The sequence below is a fragment of the Lynx rufus genome, unplaced genomic scaffold, assembly GCF_022079265.1.
Source record: "Lynx rufus isolate CCGP_SWC_20201006 ecotype Redwood Valley unplaced genomic scaffold, mLynRuf1.p SCAF_1, whole genome shotgun sequence".
NCBI lineage: Eukaryota > Metazoa > Chordata > Mammalia > Carnivora > Felidae > Lynx > Lynx rufus.
This window is the reverse complement of record NW_025814823.1, coordinates 117,052,179-117,077,318: the sequence shown is the minus strand read 5'-3', so window position 1 is coordinate 117,077,318 and position 25,140 is coordinate 117,052,179. Positions and strand designations below refer to the sequence as shown.

The following is a 25,140-nucleotide window of genomic DNA, read 5'->3' as shown; positions in this document are numbered from 1 at the left end:
CTGCAGCGCCACCAGGCGTCCTTATTTACTATTGCATATAGTATTTGCCATTTCATTCCAAATTATAACTGTTGTCATACCAATGTCCTTTTAAGTCACAGAAGTGCGCCCGATCGTTTCTCCAGTTCTTAAGTAGTGGAAGTTCTAAAGAAATATCTGTTGGGTTAGCTTTCAGTAAAAGAACACTTTTCAGAACAAACTGAAATGATATATTAGTGTTCCTCATAAAATACATTTTGAGAAGAAACTTTCTCTTGTGGGTTTGATTATATTTAAGAAAGAAGTGATAACTGATGTTTACAAAAGTTTACAATTTTTAAAAAGTCACTATTTTGAAATATATATATCAGAAAAGGGTACACATTCTAAGTGTACAACTCAATACATTTTCATGAAGTGAGCACACTTGTATAAGTAGAACCTAAATTAAAACTGTTACCAAAACCCTTGAAGCTCCCTTCTGTTTTTGTGTGCTCATTACCCTCCCTGCTAAATGTAAGCATGCTTCTGACTTCTATTATCATAGATTCATTTCTTTTTTTTTACTTTTTTTTTTTAACGTTTATTTTTGAGACAGAGAGAGACAGAGCATGAACGGGGGAGGGTCAGAGAGAGAGGGAGACACAGAATCTGAAACAGGCTCCAGACTCTGAGCAGTCAGCACAGAGCCCGACGCAGGGCTGGAACTCACGGACCGCGAGATCATGACCTGAGCCGAAGTCATACGCTTAACCGACTGAGCCACCCAGGCACCCCTCTTTTTTTTTTTTTTTAACTTTTATACAAATGGACTCATGGAGTATTTCTCTTTTATGTTTGGCTTCTTTTACTCAACATTATGTTTGTAAAATTCATCTGTTACACACTATCCTAATTAATTTTATTCTCAGTGCTTTATATTATTCTATTGTATGACTGTACTACTATTTGTTTATTCTCCAATTGATTGGGTGCTCCAGTTTGAGGGTATTTTGGATAGTGCTGCTATGAACATTCTTGAACATGTCTTTTAGTGTCTATGGGAGCATTTATGTTGAATATATTCCTACGAGTTAGACTTCTGTGTTATAAGACATGAATATATATTTAGCTTTAACACATATTGCAAAAGTTTACAAATGTGGTTCCACGAAAACCAGCAAAGAATGACAGTTCCAGTTGTTCCATGTCCTTGTCAACACTTGATATTGTCTTTTAATTTTAACCACTCTGATGAGTGTGTAGTGATATCATATTGTAACTTTAGCAATTCCTTGATTAATTAAACTGAGCACTTTTTTTCACAAGTTTAATGGCTATTAGGACACATATTAGCACTTGTGAAGTGCTTGTCTTTGGTCTATCTATTTAGGGCATTTGCCTTTTTTTCTTATCAATCTTTAGAAGTTCCTTATTATATTCTGAGTATAAGCACTTTTTCAGAAGTAAGTATGGCAAATATCTTCTCCTACTCTATGGCTTGCATTTTAGTTCTCTTGTGCTATCTTTGATGAACAAAACTTATTTTTAGTCTAATTTATCAATATTTTTTAATTTATGGTTTTAAGACTTTTTGTGTTCTTGGGGTGGCTCAATCAGTTAAGTATCCCACTCTTGTTTTTGGTTCAGGTCATGATCTCATGGTCTGTTGGAATGAGCCCCTAGTCCGGCTCCATGCTGGGCATGGAGTCTGCTTGGAATTCTCTCTTCTCTCTCTGCACCCCGCCCCCCGCTCCTGCACTCACTCTCTCTCTCAAAATAAATAAACATTAAAAAAACACTTTTTTGTGTTCTCTTGAAACGTTTGCACATCTCAAGGTCATGGAAATATTCTTGTATGGCGTTTTTGAAAAATCAATTGCTTTACCTTTCACATTTAGAGCTATAGTATTCCAGAATTTTTTTCATATGAAGTTAGGCTTACATCATTTTTCATAAAAATATCCAGATTTTGCACTATCTTTTGAGAAGTTTCATTCCCCTTTGTTTTTGAAGTGTCATTTTTGTTATAAATCAGGTGACCATAGGTGTATTCAAGACTCTTCTTTCCATTTTTCCCTTAATTTATCCTGCAATACCATATTTTCTTAATTACTATAGCTTTATAATAGTCATTATTTTTCAACGTTTATTTATTTTTGGGACAGAGAGAGACAGAGCATGAACGGGGGAGGGGCAGAGAGAGAGGGAGACACAGAATCAGAAACAGGCTCCAGGCTCCGAGCCATCAGCCCAGAGCCTGACGCGGGGCTCTAACTCACGGACCGCGAGATCGTGACCTGGCTGAAGTCGGACGCTTAACCGACTGCGCCACCCAGGCGCCCCTATAATAGTCATTATTATTGGGGCATCTGGCTGGGTCTGTCAGAAAAGCTTGTGACTCTTGATCTCAGGGTTGTGAGTTCAGGCCCCATGTCAGGTATAGAAATTACTTAATAAATAAGTTCTCCACTTTCATTCTTTTTCTTCAAGATTGTTTTGGTTCTTCTTGTCCCTTTGCATTTCTATATAATCTCTAGATTTGGCCTGTCAATTTTTACAAAGAAATCTGCTGAAATTTTGTTTAGAATTTTATTCCATCTATAGACTGGGGATAATGGACATATTCCCAACATTGAGTCTTCCAACTATTGAAAATTATATATCCTCTATTTATTTAGATCTTTAACCTTTCTCAATATTTTATAGTTTTTCAGTATATAAGTCTTACACATATTCTGTTAGTTTCTAGATAATTGATATTTTTTAAACTATTGTAAATTATACTTAAAATTTTTAATTTTAGGATTTTTGTTGCTATCAGAAATACAATTTATATTTTATGCTACCTTATAACCAGTGGAATTGCTAACTAGTTTATTTATTAAGCCTAATCATCAAGAGATTCTTTACAACTTTTTATATGTACAATCATGTCATTTTTTAAAGTTTATTTAGAGAGAGAGAAAGAGAGAGCACAAGCGGGGGAGGGTCAGGGAAAGGGAGAGACAGAATCCCAAGCAGGCTCTGCACTGTCAGCACACAGCCTGACATGTCGCTCAAACTCATAAACATTGAGATCATGACTGGAGTGGAAATCAGGAGTCAGATGCTTAACCAACTAACTGTCACCCAGGCGCCCCATAGTCTGAAAACTTTTGGTTGTTTAATTGATTATTTAATCTAACCACGATTAATGTAATATTTGATAATTCTCTATTTATATTTACCATCTATTTTTCTCTATTTGTCCCTAAAGTTTTGTTATTTTTAGACTATTCAGATATTTGTTATTTTTCATTTTCCTTCAGTTAGTTTTTTAGTTAATTTTGTAGTAATTATCCTACAGATTAAAGCATGTATCTTTGATCTACAAGAGTCTGATACAAACTTTTTAATTTTACTACTTCCATGATCATTCTTAGAACCTTAGAACTCATCGACTGTATCTATATCATCTTCCCCTTTACATTATTGTTGTCATGAATTTAAATCTTGTATATATTTTAAATATTTTAAGAAACTGTTTTTGCCTCGTATAATCAATATTAATTTATATTTATTCTTCCTGTTGCTCTTCGTTTCTTCCTGCAAGTCTGATTCCTTTAGAACTGTTCTCCCTCTACCCAGTGAATTCTACTAAAAACATTTGTTTTGGTGCAAATGTGACTATGATTAATTCTCTTGGTTTTTATCTGTTTGAAAACTTTATTTTTGAAGGATATTTTCTGATGATAGAAGAGTGCTAATCTGGTTTCTTTTTCCCACGACCTTAAAGACCTCATTTCTTTGTCTTTTGGTTTCATGATTTATGTTGAAAAGCCAGCTCTCCATTTTATTGTTGCTCCTTTAAGAGTAATGTGTCATTTTTATGTGGTTGCTTTTAAGATTTTCTCCTTGATGCTGGTCTTCAGCAGTTTTCCTATGATATTTCCTAGTTGTATTTTGTATTTTATTTCTCTTTTTTAAAAATTTTTAATGTTTATTTTTGAGAGAGAGAGACAGACAGACAGACAGACAGACATGGGAGCATGGGAGGGGCAGAGAGAGGAGACACAGAATCTGAAGCAGGCTCCAGGCTCTGACCTGTCAGCACAGAGCCCAACACGGAGCTGGAACTCATGAACCGAACCATAAGATCATGACCTGAGCCAAAGTCAGAGGCTTAACCAACTGAGCCATCCAGGTGCCCCTGTATTTTATTTCTATTGACTGGGTTTCCCTGAGCATTTTGAGTGATGAAGGATTTGTACAAATTCTTTGTCATTATCTCTTCAAACATTGCTTATTCTCCATTCCTAGTATCTCTTCTCCTTTTAGGATTATAGTCCTATGTATATTAGAGTTTTTCATTATGTCTCACTTGTCAATTATGTTCTTTTCTGTATCTTTCTTTTTTATATGAAATTTATTGTCAAATTGGTTTCCATACAAAACCCAGTGCTCATCCCAACAGGTGCCCTCCTCATTGTCCATCATCCACTTTCCCCTACCTCCCACCCCCCAACAACCCTCAGTTTATTCTCAGTTTTTTAAGAGTCTCGTATGGTTTGCCTCCTTCCCTCTCTGTATTTTTCCCCCTTCCACTCCCCCATGGTCTTCTGTTAAGTTTCTCAGTATCCACATAAGAGTGAAAACATATGGTATCTTTCTCTGTATGACTTATTTCACTTAGCATAACACTCCAGTTCCATCCACGTTGCAACAAAAGGCCATATATGTCTCTGTATTTTTCACTATTTTTTCCTATGCTGCTTTTTGGATATTTTATATTGGCCTGTCTTTCATTCATTAATCCTGTATTCCTTTATATCTGCTAAGTCATAAACTACCTTAATAGCTTTTAATTTCAGATATTATATTTTTCTGTTCTGTAATGAATTTCTATTTTATTAAATTTTTTTTCAACGTTTTTTATTTATTTTTGGGACAGAGAGAGACAGAGCATGAACGGGGGAGGGGCAGAGAGAGAGAGGGAGACACAGAATTGGAAACAGTCTCCAGGCTCCGAGCCATCAGCCCAGAGCCTGATGCGGGGCTCGAACTCACGGACCGCGAGATCGTGACCTGGCTGAAGTCGGACGCTTAACCGACTGCGCCACCCAGGCGCCCCGAATTTCTATTTTAAATATCAATTCTCTGGTGAAATTCTCTTTTGTTTTCTCTATTCCTTTTTTAAAAAATTTTAAAAATGTTTTTATTTATTTTTGAGACAGAGAGAGACACAGCATAAGCAGGGGAGGGGAAGAGAGAGAGGGAGACTCAGAAGCTGAAGCAGGCTCCAGGCTCCGAGCTGTCAGCACAGAGCCTGACGCGGGGCTCGAACTCACAGAGTGTGAGATCATGACCTGAGCTGAAGTCGGACACTTAACCGACTGAGACACCCAGGTGCCCCTATTTTCTCTATTCTTTACAATCTATTAGTCATACTTATTTTAACATCATTGTCAGTAAATTCTAGTATCTGTTTGTATTGTCTGTTTTTTCTCTAGGTTTTTTTCATGTCAACCAGTTTTTTGTATGTCTTCCTAGTAGTTTTTTTTTTTAATTTTTTTTTCAACGTTTATTTATTTTTGGGACAGAGAGAGACAGAGTATGAACGGGGGAGGGGCAGAGAGAGAGGGAGACACAGAATCAGAAACAGGCTCCAGGCTCCGAGCCATCAGCCCAGAGCCTGACGCGGGGCTCGAACTCACAGACTGCAAGATGGTGACCTGGCTGAAGTCGGACGCTTAACCGACTGCGCCACCCAAGCGCCCCTTCCTAGTAGTTTTTTTATTGAATTCTCAATATTTATGTAAAAAGCTGTCCAGGATCTAGATGATATTATCTTTTTCCATAAAGAGTTCACCTTTTCCCATTAACTTGAATCATGTGAAATCCAATTTCCTTAATCCAAACAGGCACTGTAATTAGTCAAGCTGCTTTGCAGTCCTAATAACACCTAACCCTCCAGCATTACCAGTTCAGAACTTAGTGTATTGTCCACAGTCCCTTCCCATGGCAGTTTCTAAACCCTAATCTTGATGCATCAAGACTATCAAAAGTGCACTCTGCTATTCAGAGATTTTTTTTTTACTTAGGTTTTTAGTCTTCTAAAAGACTAAATGGAATGTCCCTGAGTTTGACAAGTATCCTGAGGGGAGAACTGGCCTTGAGCTTGAATCTTCCAGTCTGCGGAAGGCTAATGAATGTGCTCTACCCCTAGCAAGAGCCTTTTGTCTGTTCTAAGACAAATTTCCTCAGGGCAAATCGACTGTAGAAGTCAGTTCACAACTAGAGGATTCTCCTTTTCAGAAATCTTAGCCCTTTCTGTTCTTATTATAACACCTGCTGTCTGTTGCTTCAAACAGATAATTTCTGAATTTTAACGAGTTTTTGTGGTTGTTTCTGCTGTTAGATAATACATCCAGTCTACCTGTAAGCAGAATTCCACCAAATAAGTGTATAACTTTTAACCTCAGGCTTTTTAAAATCTGTGTTTTGTAACTTTGGTAGTAAAGGAAGAGGGGTCCTTAAAGTGGTTGTAAAGTCCTATACAATGCCTTGAGTAAAATTTCTGCCCCCAAAACAGCATATGTTAAACTGACCATATGCTGTGCCTAAAAACAGTATATGTGCTGCCGAAGCGAGCACTGTGCCTAAAAACAGTAAAGTAACTGTAAAAGATGTATGTATAAGATAGAAGTTAGCTGAACCTATTGTGGTAATCATTTCACAATATGTGTAATTCAAAGCATCATGCTGTACACCTTAAATTTACAGTGCTGTAAATTATCAATGAAAATTATTAATATTATTAATAATGAAATTATTTCTCAATTATTTATCAATAACACTGGGAAAAGTATGCACTTATAACAGAAACATGTGAGAAACATAGAATTGAAATGAACAATGTTATCAAGATATTTGGCCTCCATTCTTTATTTTTGTTTTGCAACAATAGAACTGGCCAATTTTTCATAATGTAGGCATTTGTGCAAGTTATTTGGATCATATTTACTACTAAATTGTAATGACTGATTTTCAAAGTCTGGTGTAAGGAATGACCTATGCTTTATGGTAAAGAATGATCTGTGCTTTATGAATACATACAGAAATCCATAAAATAATATACAAAGTAATTCACAAATTTACCTACAAATTCATAAAGGTGGGTTCTGGGTGTTTATTTAGCCAGTCTCATTTGGGCAATTATACAATTGGGAATTTCGTGACATAAACAAAAAGGGGGGGGGGAAGTCAACTTGGATTTTCATAATGGTGAAATACACTGGTGAAAGCTTCAGTCAGATTTCTTGTCACCATACATAAAGCTATTCATATAATAGCTAATCAGTAGTTGTTAAAGTTGACTACCAAATTTATGTCCATATATACTTGTGCTTAATTTTGTTCTCATTTTTATTGCTTTCTCATTTCAATTTTTAGACTGGATGAAGGCTAAAAGTTATGTTTCAAGAATAACTTAACCAGTAATTCCCCTTTTTATGTCACTTTACCCTTAGAGAAAAAAGTAATTCAAGGTTAATAAGTACAAGTCATTAAATTCCAGTAGAATGACCCATGAGATTTAAAAATATTTAGACTATGAAACAGACTCTTTAATTGCTCACATTGTACCAAAAGTTCAACTAAGAGGTCTTATACTTATATCCATATAAATTTAGTTGGAAACCACATGATCAGCTTACTAGGCTTACTGAACACAACATAAAACAATGACACTTAAGATAAGTTCATTCTTATTTAATTTCTATTTCTGTTCTTATTGTCCAAAATGGCAAAATAATGCTTATTTCTTACAATGAAAGTTTAACGTAAAACTGATAAATTGAAATAAAATACCTCAAAGCTACATTGAAGAGAAGATAACTTGGACATCAAAGGTAAATAATTATTTGGTTGATAACGGATGTTCATGTCTGCAAAGTAATTTAAAGTGAAAATCTTGTACCAGCCAATAATCAAACCTGAATAGGATAAGAGAAACTCAGAAGAAATTCTTTCTTTTGAAAGGTGAGGAGAAGCTGCAGGAAAACCAAAAGAAATATACATTATACTTGATCTTTTATTTACAGAGGAAAAGGAAGGACAAGGAAGTAATGATGCCTTTCCTGTTTTGCATCCTTTGAAAGGATCTAAGGTGTATTTAAGGTTCTGAAATAGTTATAAAGGATTTTACCAAGTAGTGACTTAGTTTTGTTTAGTGAACCTGATACCAAATTATAGAAGATTTTCTCTTCAATTATTTATGAGAATAATTTTTAAAATTTATTATTAGTATTTATGGAATACATACAGTGTACCATGTAAGTATCGATCAAATACATTTTTTAAATTCTAGCATACATGGTGTGCACAACAGAAAGTCACAATTTTAGTGTATTAATATTTTAATGGAAGTGCATGTTTATGTACAATCTGAGAGAAACAAATAAGTTATATGCTTATGGTTATTCAGGGAGGAGCCTGGAGAGCAATGAACAAAGCCTAGGTATTTCAAACACTCTACAGATAAAGTTAACGGTAAAGACAAACACCACAAATATAGAGAAATGCATAATTACATAAAAGCTTTAAGACATTAAGAAGTCGATTTAAATAAAATTTCTTCTTATGCTACTTGAGTAATTTATAGTTATGGAAAGATTAATCACCAAGAGAAGGTCAAATATGGAGAATATACATACTTAATCAGTTAACTAAAAATGCCAAGTCCAATGAATATTAATAAAAGAAAAATTTGGCACAATCAGGGACACGCATAGGTTGGAATAGAGGTGTACATATTTAGACAACAAATTTTTTTTAAAAGAAAGGTGTTGCAATGGGAGTTAGGTTGACCAAAATTGAGAGGCTGACTTGACCAAATACAATCCTTAACTGAATACAAAGCTATTCCTGCAGTTGGGGTTTTCTTTTATTTCTCTCTCAGTGTCTTCAACCAAGAGGTTGGGAAATATCGGCTTCAGGAATTTGAACTCACCAGTCCTAGGGTCTCCCGTCAGACACACGTCATACTGGTAGCTCTGGGACAGCGTCCCCGTGCCGCTGACGTCCACCAGGTGGCCCGGAAAGTGGCCCTCGGGCCCCGAGCAGCGACCCGCAGACGCCGCCCGGCTCCGCCTGCACAGCCGCACCGCCACGAACACCAGCACCGAGAACAGGAAGAGCGACGACACGGACGCCAAGGCGACGACCAAGTAGACGGTGAGCGGGTCGGCCCGCGCCTCGGCCGCCGCCACCTCCGGGAGCGGCAGGTAGGGCTGCGAGAAGCCGTCCACCAGCAGCACGTGCAGCGTGACGCTGGCCGAGCGCGGCGGCTCGCCATTGTCCCTGACCAGCACCACCAGCCTGTGCTTGACGGCGTCGCGCTCGCTCAGCAGCCGGGCCGTGCGCACCTCGCCGTTGTGCGCCCACACGCCGAACAGCCCGGGCTCCGTGGCCTTGAGCAGCTGGTACGACAGCCAGGCGTTCTGGCCCGAGTCGCCGTCCACCGCCACCACCTTGGTCACCAGGTAGCCCGCCTCGGCCGCCCTGGGCACCAGCTCGGTGCAGGGCGCAGAGCCGTTCTGCGGCGGGTACAGCACGAAGGGCGCGTTGTCGTTGTCGTCCAGCACCAGCACGCGCACCCGCGCCTGGCTGCTGAGCGCGGGCGAGCCGCGGTCGGCCGCGCGCACGCCGAACTCGAACGCCTGCAGCGCCTCGTAATCCAGGGACCTGAGCGCGAACAGCTGCCCGTTGTCCGCGTTGATGGACACCAGGGAGGCCAGGGGCAGCTGCGGGTCCGCGGGCGGCAGCAGCGAGTAGGTGACCTGGGCGTTGGCGCCCGAGTCCCTGTCCGTGGCGCTCACGCTGCCGATGTGCAGGGCGGGGCTGTTGTTTTCGCGGACGCGCAGGGTGTAGGTGGTTTGGCTGAAGGCGGGGGCGTTGTCGTTGACGTCGGAGACCGTCACGGTTATGTTGTGCTGCGTTTTCAGCCTGGGGGTCCCCAAGTCGGTGACGGTGATAGTGATGTTGTATTCGGCTCTGCTCTCTCTGTCGAGGGGACTCTCCGTTACCAGCGTGTAGAAATTCTTGAAAGTCGGTTTCAGAAGGAACGGCAGATTATCTGGAATAGAGCAAATCATCTTTCCATTGTCTCCAGAGTCTCTATCTCGAATTCTGAAGATAGACACTACAGTCTCAGGAGCATTTTCTGGGATGGAGTTGGTGAGTGAAGATATTGTAAGCTCAGGGGCATTGTCGTTCACATCCACCACGTGTATGACTACAGTGCCTTTTCCAGAAAGGCCTCCGCCATCTATGGCCTCAATTTCTACGTGGTAAGATTTAATGTGTTCAAAATCCAATTTCTTTGTCAGTCGGATTTCTCCTGTGACTTCATTAATTGAGAAAGTTTGTTTAATTTCATCTGATACTTGGAAAAAGCCGTAGGAAACACTCCCGAAGTTTCCAGAATCTATATCTTTAGCTGAGACACTAAGTACTGGGGAATCTAGGGAGCTGTTTTCCAAGACCTGTACTTCATATGGGGTGTGCACAAACTCCGGAGCATTGTCATTGACGTCTGTGATCAGGATTCGCACTGTGATGGTGCCAGACTTAGGTGGAGATCCACCATCCAGAGCTAGGAGGGTTAAGCTGAACGCAGGCTGCTCCTCTCGATCCAGCGCTTTGTCCTGCACCAAATCTGGGTATTTCTTGGCCTCACTATGATTTCGAGTTAGAACATGAAAATAAGAATTGGGGCTGATAGTGTACTTTTGAAGGCCATTGCTACCCACATCCAAATCCTGAGCTAATTTCAACGGAAACAGAGTCCCTGGCTGGCTGTTCTCCGGTATTTTCAAGAGCATCTCCCCAGTCGGGAATACTGGGGAGTGGTCATTTATGTCCTGGATTGATAATTCTCCTTCAAAAAATTGCACCGGCGTTTCCAGCAACACTTGGAAATGCAGTACACACGGTTCAACAGAGCCACATAGTTCTTCCCGGTCTATTTTCTCCCTCAAAAGCAAATCTCCAGTCTGACGATCCAGTTGCAAGCGCTGCTTGTCATCGTCAGACACCACCCGGGCTGACCTAGCGGTCAGTTCCCCAATTCCCAGGCCCAGATCTTTGGCCAGATGGGCTATAAAGGAGCCACTCTCTGTTTCTTCTATCACAGAATAACGAATAGGCTCAGGGCAAGCCTGGGACAAGAACACCATCAAAATAAAGGCCACCACTTGCCTGTGTGGTTGAATTCTCTCTGGCGTCTTCATGTTGGAGTCCGGGCGCTTACATCCAAACCTTCCTAGCAACCACAAAAAAACTGGAGATACTAAATTCTGGTTTCTTGTTTGGTAGAATCCTCATAAAGTTGCCTTTAATCTTAAATTCGTTTATCGCAGCCCAAACTCGCTGGTAACCCAGTATGGCTGGCAAAGCTTCTTCCGTGTATTTGATTCCTTTTTGCAACAAAGGAATACGGAGCTTTTTACAGCTCTTTATTCACAGTCTTAGCCTGCAGCGCCACCCTGCGTCTTGATTGGGAAATTAATATTTTCAAGTCAAAGCATATTTTGTTAAGGGTCCAAATGTAAACTATTTTTTAAGGTGTATATAACTTTTACAAACCTTGTTATTCCATCCAATTGCATAATATATAAGGTTACTTCATTATATTGCATGAGCTAGAGTAATTGTGAGCACAAAGCAGGAGGATACCCTAATCTCCCCACATTCTAATCAGTGTAACTTCAAAGAATTCCATTTTCCCTTTGCATAATCTAACCAGGGGAGATAAATTCTCATAAAATTATAATTCATAATAGTTACATTTGTTTATTTCCAAGTATGTGAGGAATTGATGATGCAAAAGCTTGTTAAGGTGTTCTGTATCACAAGGTCTCAGGGAGACTATCTTTCAAAGGAAAGTTTCTATGTCGTTACACTGGTACAAATAGTAATATAGTTGAATGAAGAGGCATCTTGATTTGTTATGAATCCTTTTACAGTGTGAACCCACATTAAATTCAGAAGGAATAAAAAAGTATTAGAATTTGATTCTATTCTCTCCAAGTAATAGACTTGGAGAGTAAATGAAAGGGGTTTTACCGATAAGGAAACTGAAGGGTAAAGGATTTGATTACTCTACTTGACTATTAGCAGGATAATATAAAGACAAAATCAAGTGAATAAAAATCATAATATTTTGTTAAAATAAAGGGTTTAAGTTTAAGCTTACTTTGTTAGATAGATATCTATATTTTATGTTTGCTTCTTAGCACATTCATCCTTTGTATCCCAGATACTATATTCTTCAACCAACTCACTGCAGGGTGGGGGGTGGATAGGAAATCTTGATTTAAAACATTTTAATCTGTGAACAAACGGTGCCTCAGGCCTTGTCTATTCATATATCATAAAGAGAAGAAACGTATTTATAAAATGGGTTCCAGCACAGTGTGCAGCTATTGTAATTGCCCTGATACAGTAAGTTAACTGAGATACAGTTAACCAGTTTGTTGGTTACAATTAGTATATTAAGTGGAGTGCCATTTATCTTGGCACATACGGGATTTCCCCTCCTTAAATACCCTGTCATTTTATTTAATTACTTAATTAACTTAATAAATTATAATTCATGTAGAATGAGTTATTTTAAAAGCATGATAATCTTAGATTCTGTTAGTGACAGAAAGTATTATAAAAATATTTTGGGGGGCACCTTGGTTAAGTGTCTGACACTTGATTTTGGCTCAGGTGGTGATTCGATTTGGGAGCTCAAGCCCCGCATTGGGCTCTGCACTGTGAGTGCAGAGCCTGCTTGGGATTCTCTCTCTGTCTCCACTTCTCCCTTGTTCGTGCTCGCTCTCTCTCTCTCTCTCTCTCAAAAATAAATAAACCTAAAAAATATTTTTGAAAGAAGCCTGGATTATGGTGATCATTAAAAAATATCAGTTGAATAAATAAATTAATCCACTCTAATGATCATGTTTCTATATATGTAAGATTATTGCCAGATCATATATGCAGCCATGAACATGTCTGAAAATAAATATAGTATTCTCAGAGATGAGAGTATAGTACATGCTAAGTACTATTCAATTAAATTTACTTTGAGTCTAGTTCTATTAATGAATTCCTATAAGAGATACAGCATTGGCAATAATAACATTAATACACTTTAGAATTCTTTTACATTTAAGGCAAATCAGAGGAGATACAATATATATATGAACATTAAGTGAAATAAATACTGAAAAGAATAAAAAGCAAGAATATTATTTTAGATATAAATGGAAAACAAATATCCTGGGCAAAACAAAGAGCAAATTGTATACAATATAATAATGAAGTTCTAGTTAGATTCAAATTAAAGTGTTCAGAACAAATCTCAAACTATATTTCATTTGCTTATTCCTATTTGTTGACATTCAAACAGTGTTGCAAACCAGCTCTTTTCAGTTCCTTTTGTCAATCCAAAGCAAATGAAATCTAGATAATATTAACACAAATGTGTCTCTATATGCCATTCTATGTAATACTCTAAGCAATTACATATATTAATTCATTTTATCTCCCAACAACCTTATGAGGTGGACACTCTTATCATCTGCATTTTATAGATGAAGAAATTTAGGTTTAAATAACCTACCCATAATCACACATCATATGAAATGGCAGAGCTGGGATTCAAACTGTTGTTTGTGTGTGGCTCCAGAATCTATTCTCTTATCTACATAAGTGGAATTGGAGAAGTGGGCAACTTTTTAGATAATGTAGATCCAAATTTAAGTCTTGGGTACATAGACATCATAGGTGAGATATATTTGTGTTCAAGTTTGTAGTTAACCTAAGATGACCATCTTCAAGATGGTCTGTCTTCCTTTAGAGTTAGAAACCAGCAAAAAGAGGTGCTTACAAAACTTAGGAATTGGAGGGGAAACTAATAGTGCTTTGTTGTGACCATTAATTAGGTAAAAAATAAAAATTAAGAATGACATATTTAATGAATTCCCTATAGCCTTAATTATTGGAGAAAAAGATAGTTATGTATGCTCTTTTGAAATGTTATTAGTATGTGAAGTTAAAATCAAGAAAGATGGCCTAAAAGGACTATCTAACATATTACATCATAGATTATTCCCCCCAAATAAACTGCTAAATTTAAAAACAGCCTATTATATTTTCCCTGCATGGAGGAGGAGTTAATGATATAAATAATGATCACCCAAAAAACCATTCTATTCCAGTCAGGAAAGTTGCATTATACATTCTGAAGGATTCATACAACAATTTACACAACTTTTGCAGGAACTGAAATATGACATTTAAAGTATTTTTTCCATTTTGAGTATACAAAGAGAGAGAGAATAGTTTTAATATCTCCCTGGTAAAATATAGGCAAGAACTTTAAATTTCATTGAAGAAAAGGTAAAAATCATTTTAAAGGTATTTGAATACAAGTAGATGGAAAATTCAAAATGCAAAATCCATACTCTGAAGTTTTGAATACTCTCACTTGTTTTAAAAAAAAAGTAAGAATTTTTTCAAACTTCATGATGACTTGAGGGCTATTTTTAAGGGGGAAAGTAGAAGGAGTTTGAACATTAATTGTTGAGAGAAAGAGAAATTAATTGGTGAAATAGGTATTAGATTTTAATTAGTATTTTTAGTTCCTTAAATTGCACTTTATTTTTTTTTTTTAATTTTTTTTTCAACGTTTATTTATTTTTGGGACAGAGAGAGACAGAGCATGAACGGGGGAGGGGCAGAGAGAGAGGGAGACACAGAATCAGAAACAGGCTCCAGGCTCTGAGCCATCAGCCCAGAGCCTGACGCGGGGCTCGAACTCACGGACCGCGAGATCGTGACCTGGCTGAAGTCGGACACTTAACCGACTGCGCCACCCAGGCGCCCCATTAAATTGCACTTTAATAATATTATTTCAAAATATTAAACTAATATTAATAATTGGTTAATATTGATGGTTTGTGGATTTTGTAAGAAAGTCTTATAAATTTTTGAGATTTGTTTCTACTAGATAGATAAATTAGATACCTCAGGCTTGCCATTTGAGTGAAATAACTATAAAGCAAACAATACAGCTCACTGGTGAAAGCAAACTAAAATTATTATTAATATCAGCTAAAATTCCAAACTAAATCTATAAGATATTTTTATCACATGTATTGAAATGCAAATTTAGAAAGGAGATATTTGAATAATGAGAATTTGGCTTGAGAAATTTATGATGTAATCTAAGACAATTTCTAATAATTCCTTGCAGGACATACTAAATAGATTATATGTTTAATGTATCAAAAATTTCAAACATCTAATGTCTGCCTCACAATACATCTTTAAACTCAGGAAGTATGAGTCTTCCAAATCTGTTGTTCTTTTTCAAAGACTTTTTGGCTATTCTGGGTCCCCTATATTTCCATATGAATTTTAAGGTCAATTTGCCAATTTCCAAAAAAAAAAAAAAACAAACCAAATCTGGCTGGGATATTGATAGGGATTGCATTGAACCTGTAGACCAATTTGGCAATTTGGGAGGTATCATCATTTCAATAATGTCGAGTCTTCCAGTCCATGAACACTTTCCATTTATTTAAGTCAGCTTTAATTTCTTTCAATGATGCTTTGCTGTGTACAAGTCTTGCACTTATTTTGTTAAATTTGTTCCTAAGCATTTTATTCTTTTTGATGCTATCATAAATGGAATTGTTTTCTTCATTTCCTTTTTGGATTGTCCAATGCTAGTGTATAGAAATACAACTGATTTTTGTACGTTGATCTTGTATCCTCCAACCTTTCTGAACTCATTTATTAATTTTAGTAACTTTTGTGGATTCCTGAGGATTTTCTTTAGGCAAGATCATGTCATCCACAAATATGCTTTTACTTCTTTTCAATCCGAATGATTTTCTTTTTCTCATCTAATTGCCCTGGCTAGATTTCCAGTACAATATTAAATAGAAGCAGGGAGAAGGGCCATTCTTGTTCATTTCTCATCTTTCACCATTAAATATGAAGTTGGCTGTGGGTTTTTATAATTGCCCATTATCGGGTTGAGGACATTTCCTATTCTTACTAATTTGTTAAGTGTTTTTATCATGAAAAGGTGTTAGACTTTGTAAAGTGCTTTTTCTGTGTAAATTGAGATGATTGTATGGCTTTTCCCTTTTTGTTAATATGGTATATTTTATTGATTGATTTTCATATGTTAAACCAGCTTTTGATTTCTGGGATAAATTCCACTTGGCTGTGGTGTTTAATCCCTTTCATATGTTGCTGGAGTCAGGTTGCTAACATTTGGGTGAGAATTTTTGCATCTATATTCGTAAGGGATAATGGCATAGAGTTTTCTTTTCTTGTGTTATCTTTGCCTGCATTTAACATCAGAATAATATGGGCCTCACAGAATGAATTGGGAAGTGGTCCCTGCTCCTCTTTTTAAAATCAGGTTTGTGACGGACTGGTGTTAATTTTTTAAACATTCAATAGAATTCTAGTCCTGGGACTTTCTTTGTGTAAATTTTTTTAAAAATAGTATTATTACTTTTTTAAGTTTATTTATTTATTTTGAGAGAGACAGAGAGAGTGCACGGGAGGGACAGAGAGACAGGGAGAGAGAGAGTCCCAAGTAGGCTCCATGCTGTCAGTTCAGAGCCTGACACCGGGCGCAAACTCAGAAACCATGAGATCATGACCTGAGCCAAAATCAAGAGATGGATGCTTAACCAGCTGAGCCACCCAGGAGCCCCTGGAAAGTTTTTTGATTACTTATTAAACCTTCTTGAATAGGAAAACATTCAAGATGAAAAAATTCACTTCCCCAGAGATAAATTTAGGCAAAACAAATCTGAAAATGACAATAGAGAACACAATTTTAATTTTTTATAAACCCCAAATTGTTCTAGAAGTTGAGTTTCTCATCAAAGCTCTTCCTCATAGACAGCCCATATTATCTGGAGCCAAATGACTTTAGAAATCTGAACCCATTTGTCTCTGATATTCTGGTCAGAAATCTCTCACATTAATAGTTCTGCAACTAAGTCCCAATGATGTTGATATCCCCCAAATACTCAAAAAATGGCCTTATGAGAAGTAGTCCACTGAAAGTTCCCTGTTAGTCCTCCACAACAGGAGCAGAAAACCGAGAGTGGAAGATGGCTGAGTCAACTCAGTGATCAAGAGGATAGAGAACCTGTCAGCTGAGTAGACTTATGTGGAGGTTCAGGGAATGACAGGTCAGGCTGGGATAGGTCCTAGACCATGTCAAATGGAGGTGGCTTATAGTCCTTAATAACAGCAACAGCTTGTGCCTGGCTGTGCCTGTCACTTAGGAGCCTAGTAGTTATGCTTCAGTGCTCCATACTTCGACATGTAAACATCAAGTATTCTGAAGCTTTGAATTATTGATAAAATAGTCCTGAGTTTTAACTCAAGTTACATCCAGGTTACCACCTTGTTTTATGTGGCACCAGCTCAATGCATAATATAAGATAGTTTTGCAGCAAGTTTTTCTGGCCATCCAGCAAGTATGTGTGTCATCCAGGGCTACCATGTGCAGCAGTGTCATATATATTAATAAAGACTATGATTTTTTTCCTGTAGGTAAACCCTATGTATCAATTACTTCAGCTACAACTCGATTTTCCTCAAAATCAGTTTGTTTACTCTGAAGATTGAAAAGTAAAAAATGTCTCCATTAGCTCCCAAGTCTACAGCTGTAACAGACACCAAGATAAACAAGAGGCAGAGGGTGACACTCCCTGCGATTTTGCCTCATGGAGCAAATGCAGAGTAGGACCACCTACTCTGTAGTAGGGAGAGCGGGACCAAATCAAACACATCATTAGGTGTTGGTCTCAAACTTCTGTGTCTGACAAAGTTGAGCTAAGCTTCTTAATTAAGGCTCGGGTTTGTAGAACCTGGGACTGGAACCACCGTGAGACTCCTTTTTCCTCCCTTCGATAAGGCTACCAAAACCAGTACTGGTGTGAGTGAAACCTCCAGTAGGAGAGGAGTGATCAGTAAAGTATCACCAAGCATATGAGGAAGACTAACAGTGTGAAAAATGCACTCAACAGATAAAAGAATGTATACATAACAAACACAGATTCAGAACAATATGGAAAGAACTTAAGAGTAAAAGACATTTAATGTCCTCAAACAAAAAATAAGTTGTAAATAAAGAACAAGCTGTTATGAAAACTTATCAAATGGAAATTTTGAATATATATTATATATTTTGAATATATATCAGTATATTGGGTGAATCTCAGGCTGAGACCGAGAAAGTACCAGAACATTGGGATAAAGGTAAAAAATCTAAAACAGAGTAAAGAAGGGGCTCTTGGCTGGCTCAGTTGGTAGAGCATGTGACTTTGATCTTGGGGTATGAGCTTAAGCCCCATAGTGGGAATAGCGATTACTTTAACAAAATAAAATAAAGAAGTTTACAGATAAAAAATGGCAACTATACTGAGTTCATACTTTTAATCAACAGTGTTGAATACCAAAGAACAGAAGGAAAACGAGTTTAGATTTAAATATCGATGTTCAACCAAACTATTGGCTAAGAAGAGAACTATTAGACATAAAAGTATAGATTTCTAGCTTTAAAATATACAGCAAGCTACCCTAAGAAGCAAGTATAAATAGAGAATAAAAGTAGTGACATGTACAGAAAAACTTGCATTTAAAAAAAAAAGTCCTCATTTACAAGGAAGCCATATTTAAGGATTAAGAAAGAGTTCTAAAAAGTATGGTAACTTACTTCATTAGTTTTAATGAGTGATACTTGAATATAGTTTAGTTTTTTAACAAACCTACATAAAAGTTTTAAATTCATTGTCATTTCTTTGCTTTTAAGTGTTAAAAACTAGATTGTGAATGTCAAGGAAATATTTAAGTTATTTATGAATTTATGTTTTCAGAGAGGTAAAAGAATGTACACTATCTAGAATTACATTTTGAAAATACATTAATGATTGGCTACTTTAAAGTTTATTCAAAGACTTTCAGATCTTGCAAATTTCACTTAATTTTTATACCACAAGGACTAACCAGAGTTCAAGAGAATAATTGATTAGAGGCTAGTGAATTTAAATACAGATTTCAGGAAGTTAATTTGGTAAACAGAAGGTCTGGGAAGTTGACAGTGCTTTTATAAATTACTTTTATTTCATTTCTTCTTTATTGCTGAAATCAAAGATGTGAGCAAGTGCATCTGGAACCCAACTGGAGGTCAGTACATTGTTTTACAATTCTCTGAGTTTCCAGAAATCTCCACACAAGTGAAGGAAGACAACTAAATAATATATTGGTTCTATGGAAATTGGCATTATCAATCCCCAGCCCTTTCTGAATGTAGCTAGTTCTTTTGAAATTCAGTGTACAGATAAGTTCCAAGTAAATGAGCTCTTCAAAAATTCATTGATTTCTCAAATATTTTTTAAAAATTACTCATTCAGCAAAAGTTATTCAAGCATCTACTATTGTGAGGCATAATGCCATGTGTTGGAGATACAAGTCTGAATAAAACAGAAACAGATTCTACTGTCAAGTTCCTTAAAGTCTAGTAAGGTTATTTAGTATATTTGGGCAGAGGAGCCATTTTAATTTCTCTTACTTTTTGAAAATTAGATTATTAGAGATCAATTTGGAAATAATTCACAGTAATGAACTTACTAGTCCTCACAGAAGACTACTAAAAATTATCATTAACATAGAAGGTCATCGTTTTTACCTTGTACCAGACTTTCAGTATGGGAATTCCAAAAAGTGGCCACAATAGATAGTACTATACATATGGTACCTTCTCTGTCCTGTACTTAATATCCAGATAAAGAAGTCTTTGAAAATTGTCTTTAAATAAAAGGGAAAAACTTTCCAACAGCACAGAAAAAAAAAATCAACTTTGAAACAAGAGTAAGGTGTAATTGTTTCTAATCTTCAAATTTAGTCTAGAAGATCTTTTCTGGCTTTACTAAATTCTGTTCACTCAACAATAGGTGAATTCAATGGATCTACCAAGTTACTAACAGCGTCTGTTCTTCTGTCTTCTGGGTCTAAATGAGTGCTCAGCATATAGCTCCTCCAACTTTAGTCCCAGATCATATACCATATTGGCCAAAAAAAGAACTGCTTTCTATACTTTCCACAATGGAATAGTAGCTCTGATACTACCTAGGACTAAGCCAGCCAAACAGAGAAGACTTGGTCACAATTCTTTGATCTTTTCCTCTCTTAATGAAAATCCAGCCAATTTATGAAAAGAAGAAAAAAAAGATCTAAACAGAAGAGCCAGAGGGGCGCCTGGGTGGCGCAGTCGGTTAAGCGTCCGACTTCAGCCAGGTCGCGATGTCGCGGTCCGCGAGTTCGAGCCCCGCGTCAGGCTCTGGGCTGACGGCTCGGAGCCTGGAGCCTGTTTCCGATTCTGTGTCTCCCTCTCTCTCTGCCCCTCCCCCGTTCATGCTCTGTCTCCCTCTGTCCCAAAAATAAATAAACGTTGGAAAAAAAATTAAAAAAAAAAATAAACAGAAGAGCCAGATTAAAATATCTCTATAAAGTGCTTCATCAATGAAAGGAAATACTCTTTCCCCTGATTATTAAGATTCATGCATTTGATCTGTTATGTAAAATGACGCCATTTATAGCTGCACTTTAAAATATGACTGAAGGCATGTCAATCTTAAATTCTTCTTCTCTTTTGGGGATTTTCAAATTTGTTGAGAAACTTCAGTTTTCTCTCTTCTAGTCATAAGTATTCAATTCTTGGAAAGTTCTGTCCTTCTGGATGAGAAAATGCCTTCAAGAAGAAAACCAATTTTTTCCTAATCAACTTATTTAACTGGGGACTAAATATTTTATCACTTAAAAATAAGTTTTTCTCTTTCACTCAAAATAGCCATAAAATGTGACTTTGGTTGCTTCCAGATTTTATTCATAGTTATAGCTAATTTAGACTTTCACAATGATACTGCTCTTTTAGAAAATTTTCAATGTTTATTCACTTCTGAGAGAGAGAGAAAGAGAAATGAATGAGTGGGAGAGGGGCAGAGAGAGAGGGAGACACAGAATCTGAAGCAGGTTGGAGGTTCTGACCTATCAGCACAGGTCCTGATGCAAGGCTCAAACTCACAAACTGTGAGATTCATGACCTGAGTCAAATCAGTCATTCAACCAACTGGAGCCACCCAGGAGCCCCTTGCTCTGTCTTCTTTAGAACTACCTATTCTTGTATATCTTTTAATTACATTGTAGGTGGTAGAATGCTAGTGTGGATGGACAGTCCTCAGAAGGACCATCTATAATCCTGGGTCATGTCAGGTTGAAATCAGGAGAAGAGAACCAAGACAAAAAACAAAAATTACATATATATGTATGTATACATATATATAATAAAATTATATAATTTTATAAAATATAATAAAAGTATATAATATACATATATGTATATATTATAATTTTTGTTATAGATTTTCCTCATATATCACCATCTAAATGCCAAGTAGATATTAATTTTAAAAGTAGGATTGGATGGGACACTACTTTTACATAAAGCATTTAGAGATCATACATGTACGTGCTTTCTTGAAATTATTAAAAAACGACTCTTAGGTTGATAACTTCTCTCAGAATTTACACACTAAATTGTCATAGCATCAGATGCCCCACTAAACAACATTTTCATGCAAAATGTAAAAGCACAATCTGTTTTTCAAAATGCTGTAGGTTTATATTTTTTCTTCAGTCTTCATGAGAATATTCTAGGCAAATCCAAGAGTAATTTGCCTTATAGCCTGTATTTTGTGTGCATTTATGACAACGTAAATGTAAAAATATTGAAATATTAATTGCAAATGTCAAAACATAAAATGAACTAAATGTATTGTCCCTAAAAACATGGTGTACCTTGAAGAAGGTACAGCTTAGAGAAAATACATTTTAATCTATCCACAAACTTCATTAACTACAAAGCTGCTTTAAGTATATTATAAAGAACATTATCTGACTGTATTCAACAGGGTAAATTACAAGATTACTGTTTTGGAACTCTATCTACATTGCTTTGGATAGAGAATTTGAGATAGTTCCTTAAAGTAAACTTGTTTGAAATCACCATTAAAAGATAATGAATCTATTTTTGCTCACCTATTAGAAAAAGAAAAGAGGCATTAAGACTGCATTACTAAGACAGGAAGCAGATAAAAGAGAATACACGAGGATTAACAAAACCCACAAAGTAAAATCAATATTTAAAGACAATATTACATCAACTAAAGATTCTTGATTATAAAAGAAAACAATCATAGCCAAACAATTACTTTTTGACCTAAACTATCATTAAAATTGGAGCTTTGCTTTAGTCTCACTCAGTGTCTTGAACCAGACCATTGGTAATAATCGGTTTGAGGAACTTGAACTCACTGGTCCCAGATCCTCCCGTCAGACACACCTCGTACTGGTAGCTCTGCGACAGCGTCCCCGTGCCGCTGACGTCCACCAGGTGGCCCGGAAAGTGGCCCTCGGGCCCCGAGCAGCGACCCGCAGACGCCGCCCGGCTCCGCCTGCACAGCCGCACCGCCACGAACACCAGCACCGAGAACAGGAAGAGCGACGACACGGACGCCAAGGCGACGACCAAGTAGACGGTGAGCGGGTCGGCCCGCGCCTCGGCCGCCGCCACCTCCGGGAGCGGCAGGTAGGGCTGCGAGAAGCCGTCCACCAGCAGCACGTGCAGCGTGACGCTGGCCGAGCGCGGCGGCTCGCCATTGTCCCTGACCAGCACCACCAGCCTGTGCTTGACGGCGTCGCGCTCGCTCAGCAGCCGGGCCGTGCGCACCTCGCCGTTGTGCGCCCACACGCCGAACAGCCCGGGCTCCGTGGCCTTGAGCAGCTGGTACGACAGCCAGGCGTTCTGGCCCGAGTCGCCGTCCACCGCCACCACCTTGGTCACCAGGTAGCCCGCCTCGGCCGCCCTGGGCACCAGCTCGGTGCAGGGCGCAGAGCCGTTCTGCGGCGGGTACAGCACGAAGGGCGCGTTGTCGTTGTCGTCCAGCACCAGCACGCGCACCCGCGCCTGGCTGCTGAGCGCGGGCGAGCCGCGGTCGGCCGCGCGCACGCCGAACTCGAACGCCTGCAGCGCCTCGTAATCCAGGGACCTGAGCGCGAACAGCTGCCCGTTGTCCGCGTTGATGGACACCAGGGAGGCCAGGGGCAGCTGCGGGTCCGCGGGCGGCAGCAGCGAGTAGGTGACCTGGGCGTTGGCGCCCGAGTCCCTGTCCGTGGCGCTCACGCTGCCGATGTGCAGGGCGGGGCTGTTGTTTTCGCGGACGCGCAGGGTGTAGGTGGTTTGGCTGAAGGCGGGGGCGTTGTCGTTGACGTCGGAGACCGTCACGGTTATGTTGTGCTGCGTTTTCAGCCTGGGGGTCCCGAAGTCGGTGACGGTGATGGTGATGTTGTACTCGGATTTGGTCTCTCGGTCCAGAGGTGTGTTTGTCAGTAGGGTGTAAAAATTCTCAACAGAGGGTTTAAGGATGAAGGGGAGACTGTCCTCGATGGAACACATAACTCTTCCATTTTCTCCAGAGTCTAGATCAGAAACACTGAAAACAGCCACTACAGTCTCTGGAGAGTTCTCAGGGATAGGGCTGGTAATTGAGGACAATGTCAGTTCTGGTGGGTTGTCGTTCACATCAACCACCTGAACTATCACTGTTGTTTTTCCTGAAAGGCCTCCGCCATCTTTGGCTTCTATGTCCAGTTCATAAGTATTCATCTCCTCAAAATTCAAATATTTGACTAGCTGGATATCACCAGTAATTGGATTTAGCTGAAAAGCTTTACGAATTTCTTCAGAAGCATGAAAAAATGCATATGATACTGTCCCAAAATTTCCTGTATCTAAATCAGTAGCTGAGACAGTGACAACAACAGAGTTAAGGGGGCTGTTCTCTAGAATCTGAACCTCGTAGAGTGTCTGTGTAAATTCTGGGGCATTGTCGTTTATGTCTAAGACCAGGATGTGGATCTTGGCGATCCCAGACCGGTGTGGAGAGCCGCCATCCAGCGCGGTAAGAGTCAAAATGAACTCTGGCTTATCCTCACGGTCCAGAGATTTGTCCAGCACTAGTTGTGGGTACTTTCTTCCATCCCTACGACTGCGTGTGAGAACGTGGAAATGGGAATTAGGAGTGATCGTATAGTTTTGGAGACTGTTTCTTCCCACATCCAAGTCCTCAGCATTTCCCAAAGGAATCATGGTTCCTGGTGGCGTGTTTTCCAAGAGTTTCAGCTGCATTTCATTTTCAAAGAATACCGGAGAATGGTCATTTACATCTATGACGTGAAGCTCATTTGTAATAAACTGCAAAGGGTTTTGCAGTAATATCTGAAAATGTAGTATACATGGCTCCGTGGGGCCGCATAGCTCTTCCCGGTCCAATTTCTCACGCAGGTGCAAATCGCCAGTTTGATGGTTAAGCTGAAAATGCTGTTTGTTTCCTTTAGACACAACTTGTGCACCCCTCACAGCCAGTTCCCCTTCCCCAAGCCCTAGATCATTTGCTATGTTGGCTATTAAAAAGCCCCTCTCTGTTTCCTCAACCACAGAGTAGCGTCTTGACTCAGACCCAGCCAGAGACCCACCCAGAAAAACAAACAGAAACAGGACTTGCCTTTGTCTAAGAAAGCGCTCCCCTCTGGCCTCCATTGTGCTTTCGACCATGTTCTTCCTGGAAATATTGCCAAGCTAAGCCTCTGGCAGTGCTAGGAAACGCAGTCTTTTGCCTTCCAATCTTTGAAGAAGGCCTAGCGAATAATTCTTTCCAGGGCTCAGTTCTGGTTGCTTAAAAATCTGTCCAGGCTCACAACCCCTAGTTCACGGCACTGGATCTGTGCCTTACGCAGTGCGCACAGTTCCTGTGGTTTAATTCGCCTTCTTAGACAACAGTGCCACCATGCGTTCGCTGGCAGTTTAAAAATCTCCGGAGAAGGTGTGTTGTTCGGGCGAGAGGGGGGTGGGTGTTGTTTCGATATTTTAATCGCTTATTCCCCTTATCAAACCCATATGACGCTGTTGGAGGAGGTTCTTGTGTTATATCAGTGAAACTAACACAACCGAGGTAAATGAAATGTGCTGTTATCTAAAAAACAATCCCACTGTCT

General features: G+C 38.7%; 2 protein-coding genes across 2 annotated transcripts; both read right to left on the bottom strand.

Moving 5' to 3' along the window:
- Nucleotides 1–8,843: 8,843 nt before the first annotated feature.
- On the bottom strand, nt 8,844–11,231 carry LOC124526703 (protocadherin beta-4). The gene has a single exon (XM_047099864.1). The coding sequence runs from the start codon at nt 11,229–11,231 to the stop codon at nt 8,844–8,846; it is 2,388 nt and encodes a 795-aa protein (XP_046955820.1).
- Nucleotides 11,232–22,342: 11,111 nt separating this feature from the next.
- LOC124526628 (protocadherin beta-3) lies at nt 22,343–24,700 on the bottom strand. The gene has a single exon (XM_047099748.1). The coding sequence runs from the start codon at nt 24,698–24,700 to the stop codon at nt 22,343–22,345; it is 2,358 nt and encodes a 785-aa protein (XP_046955704.1).
- Between the last annotated feature and the right edge of the window lie 440 nt (nt 24,701–25,140).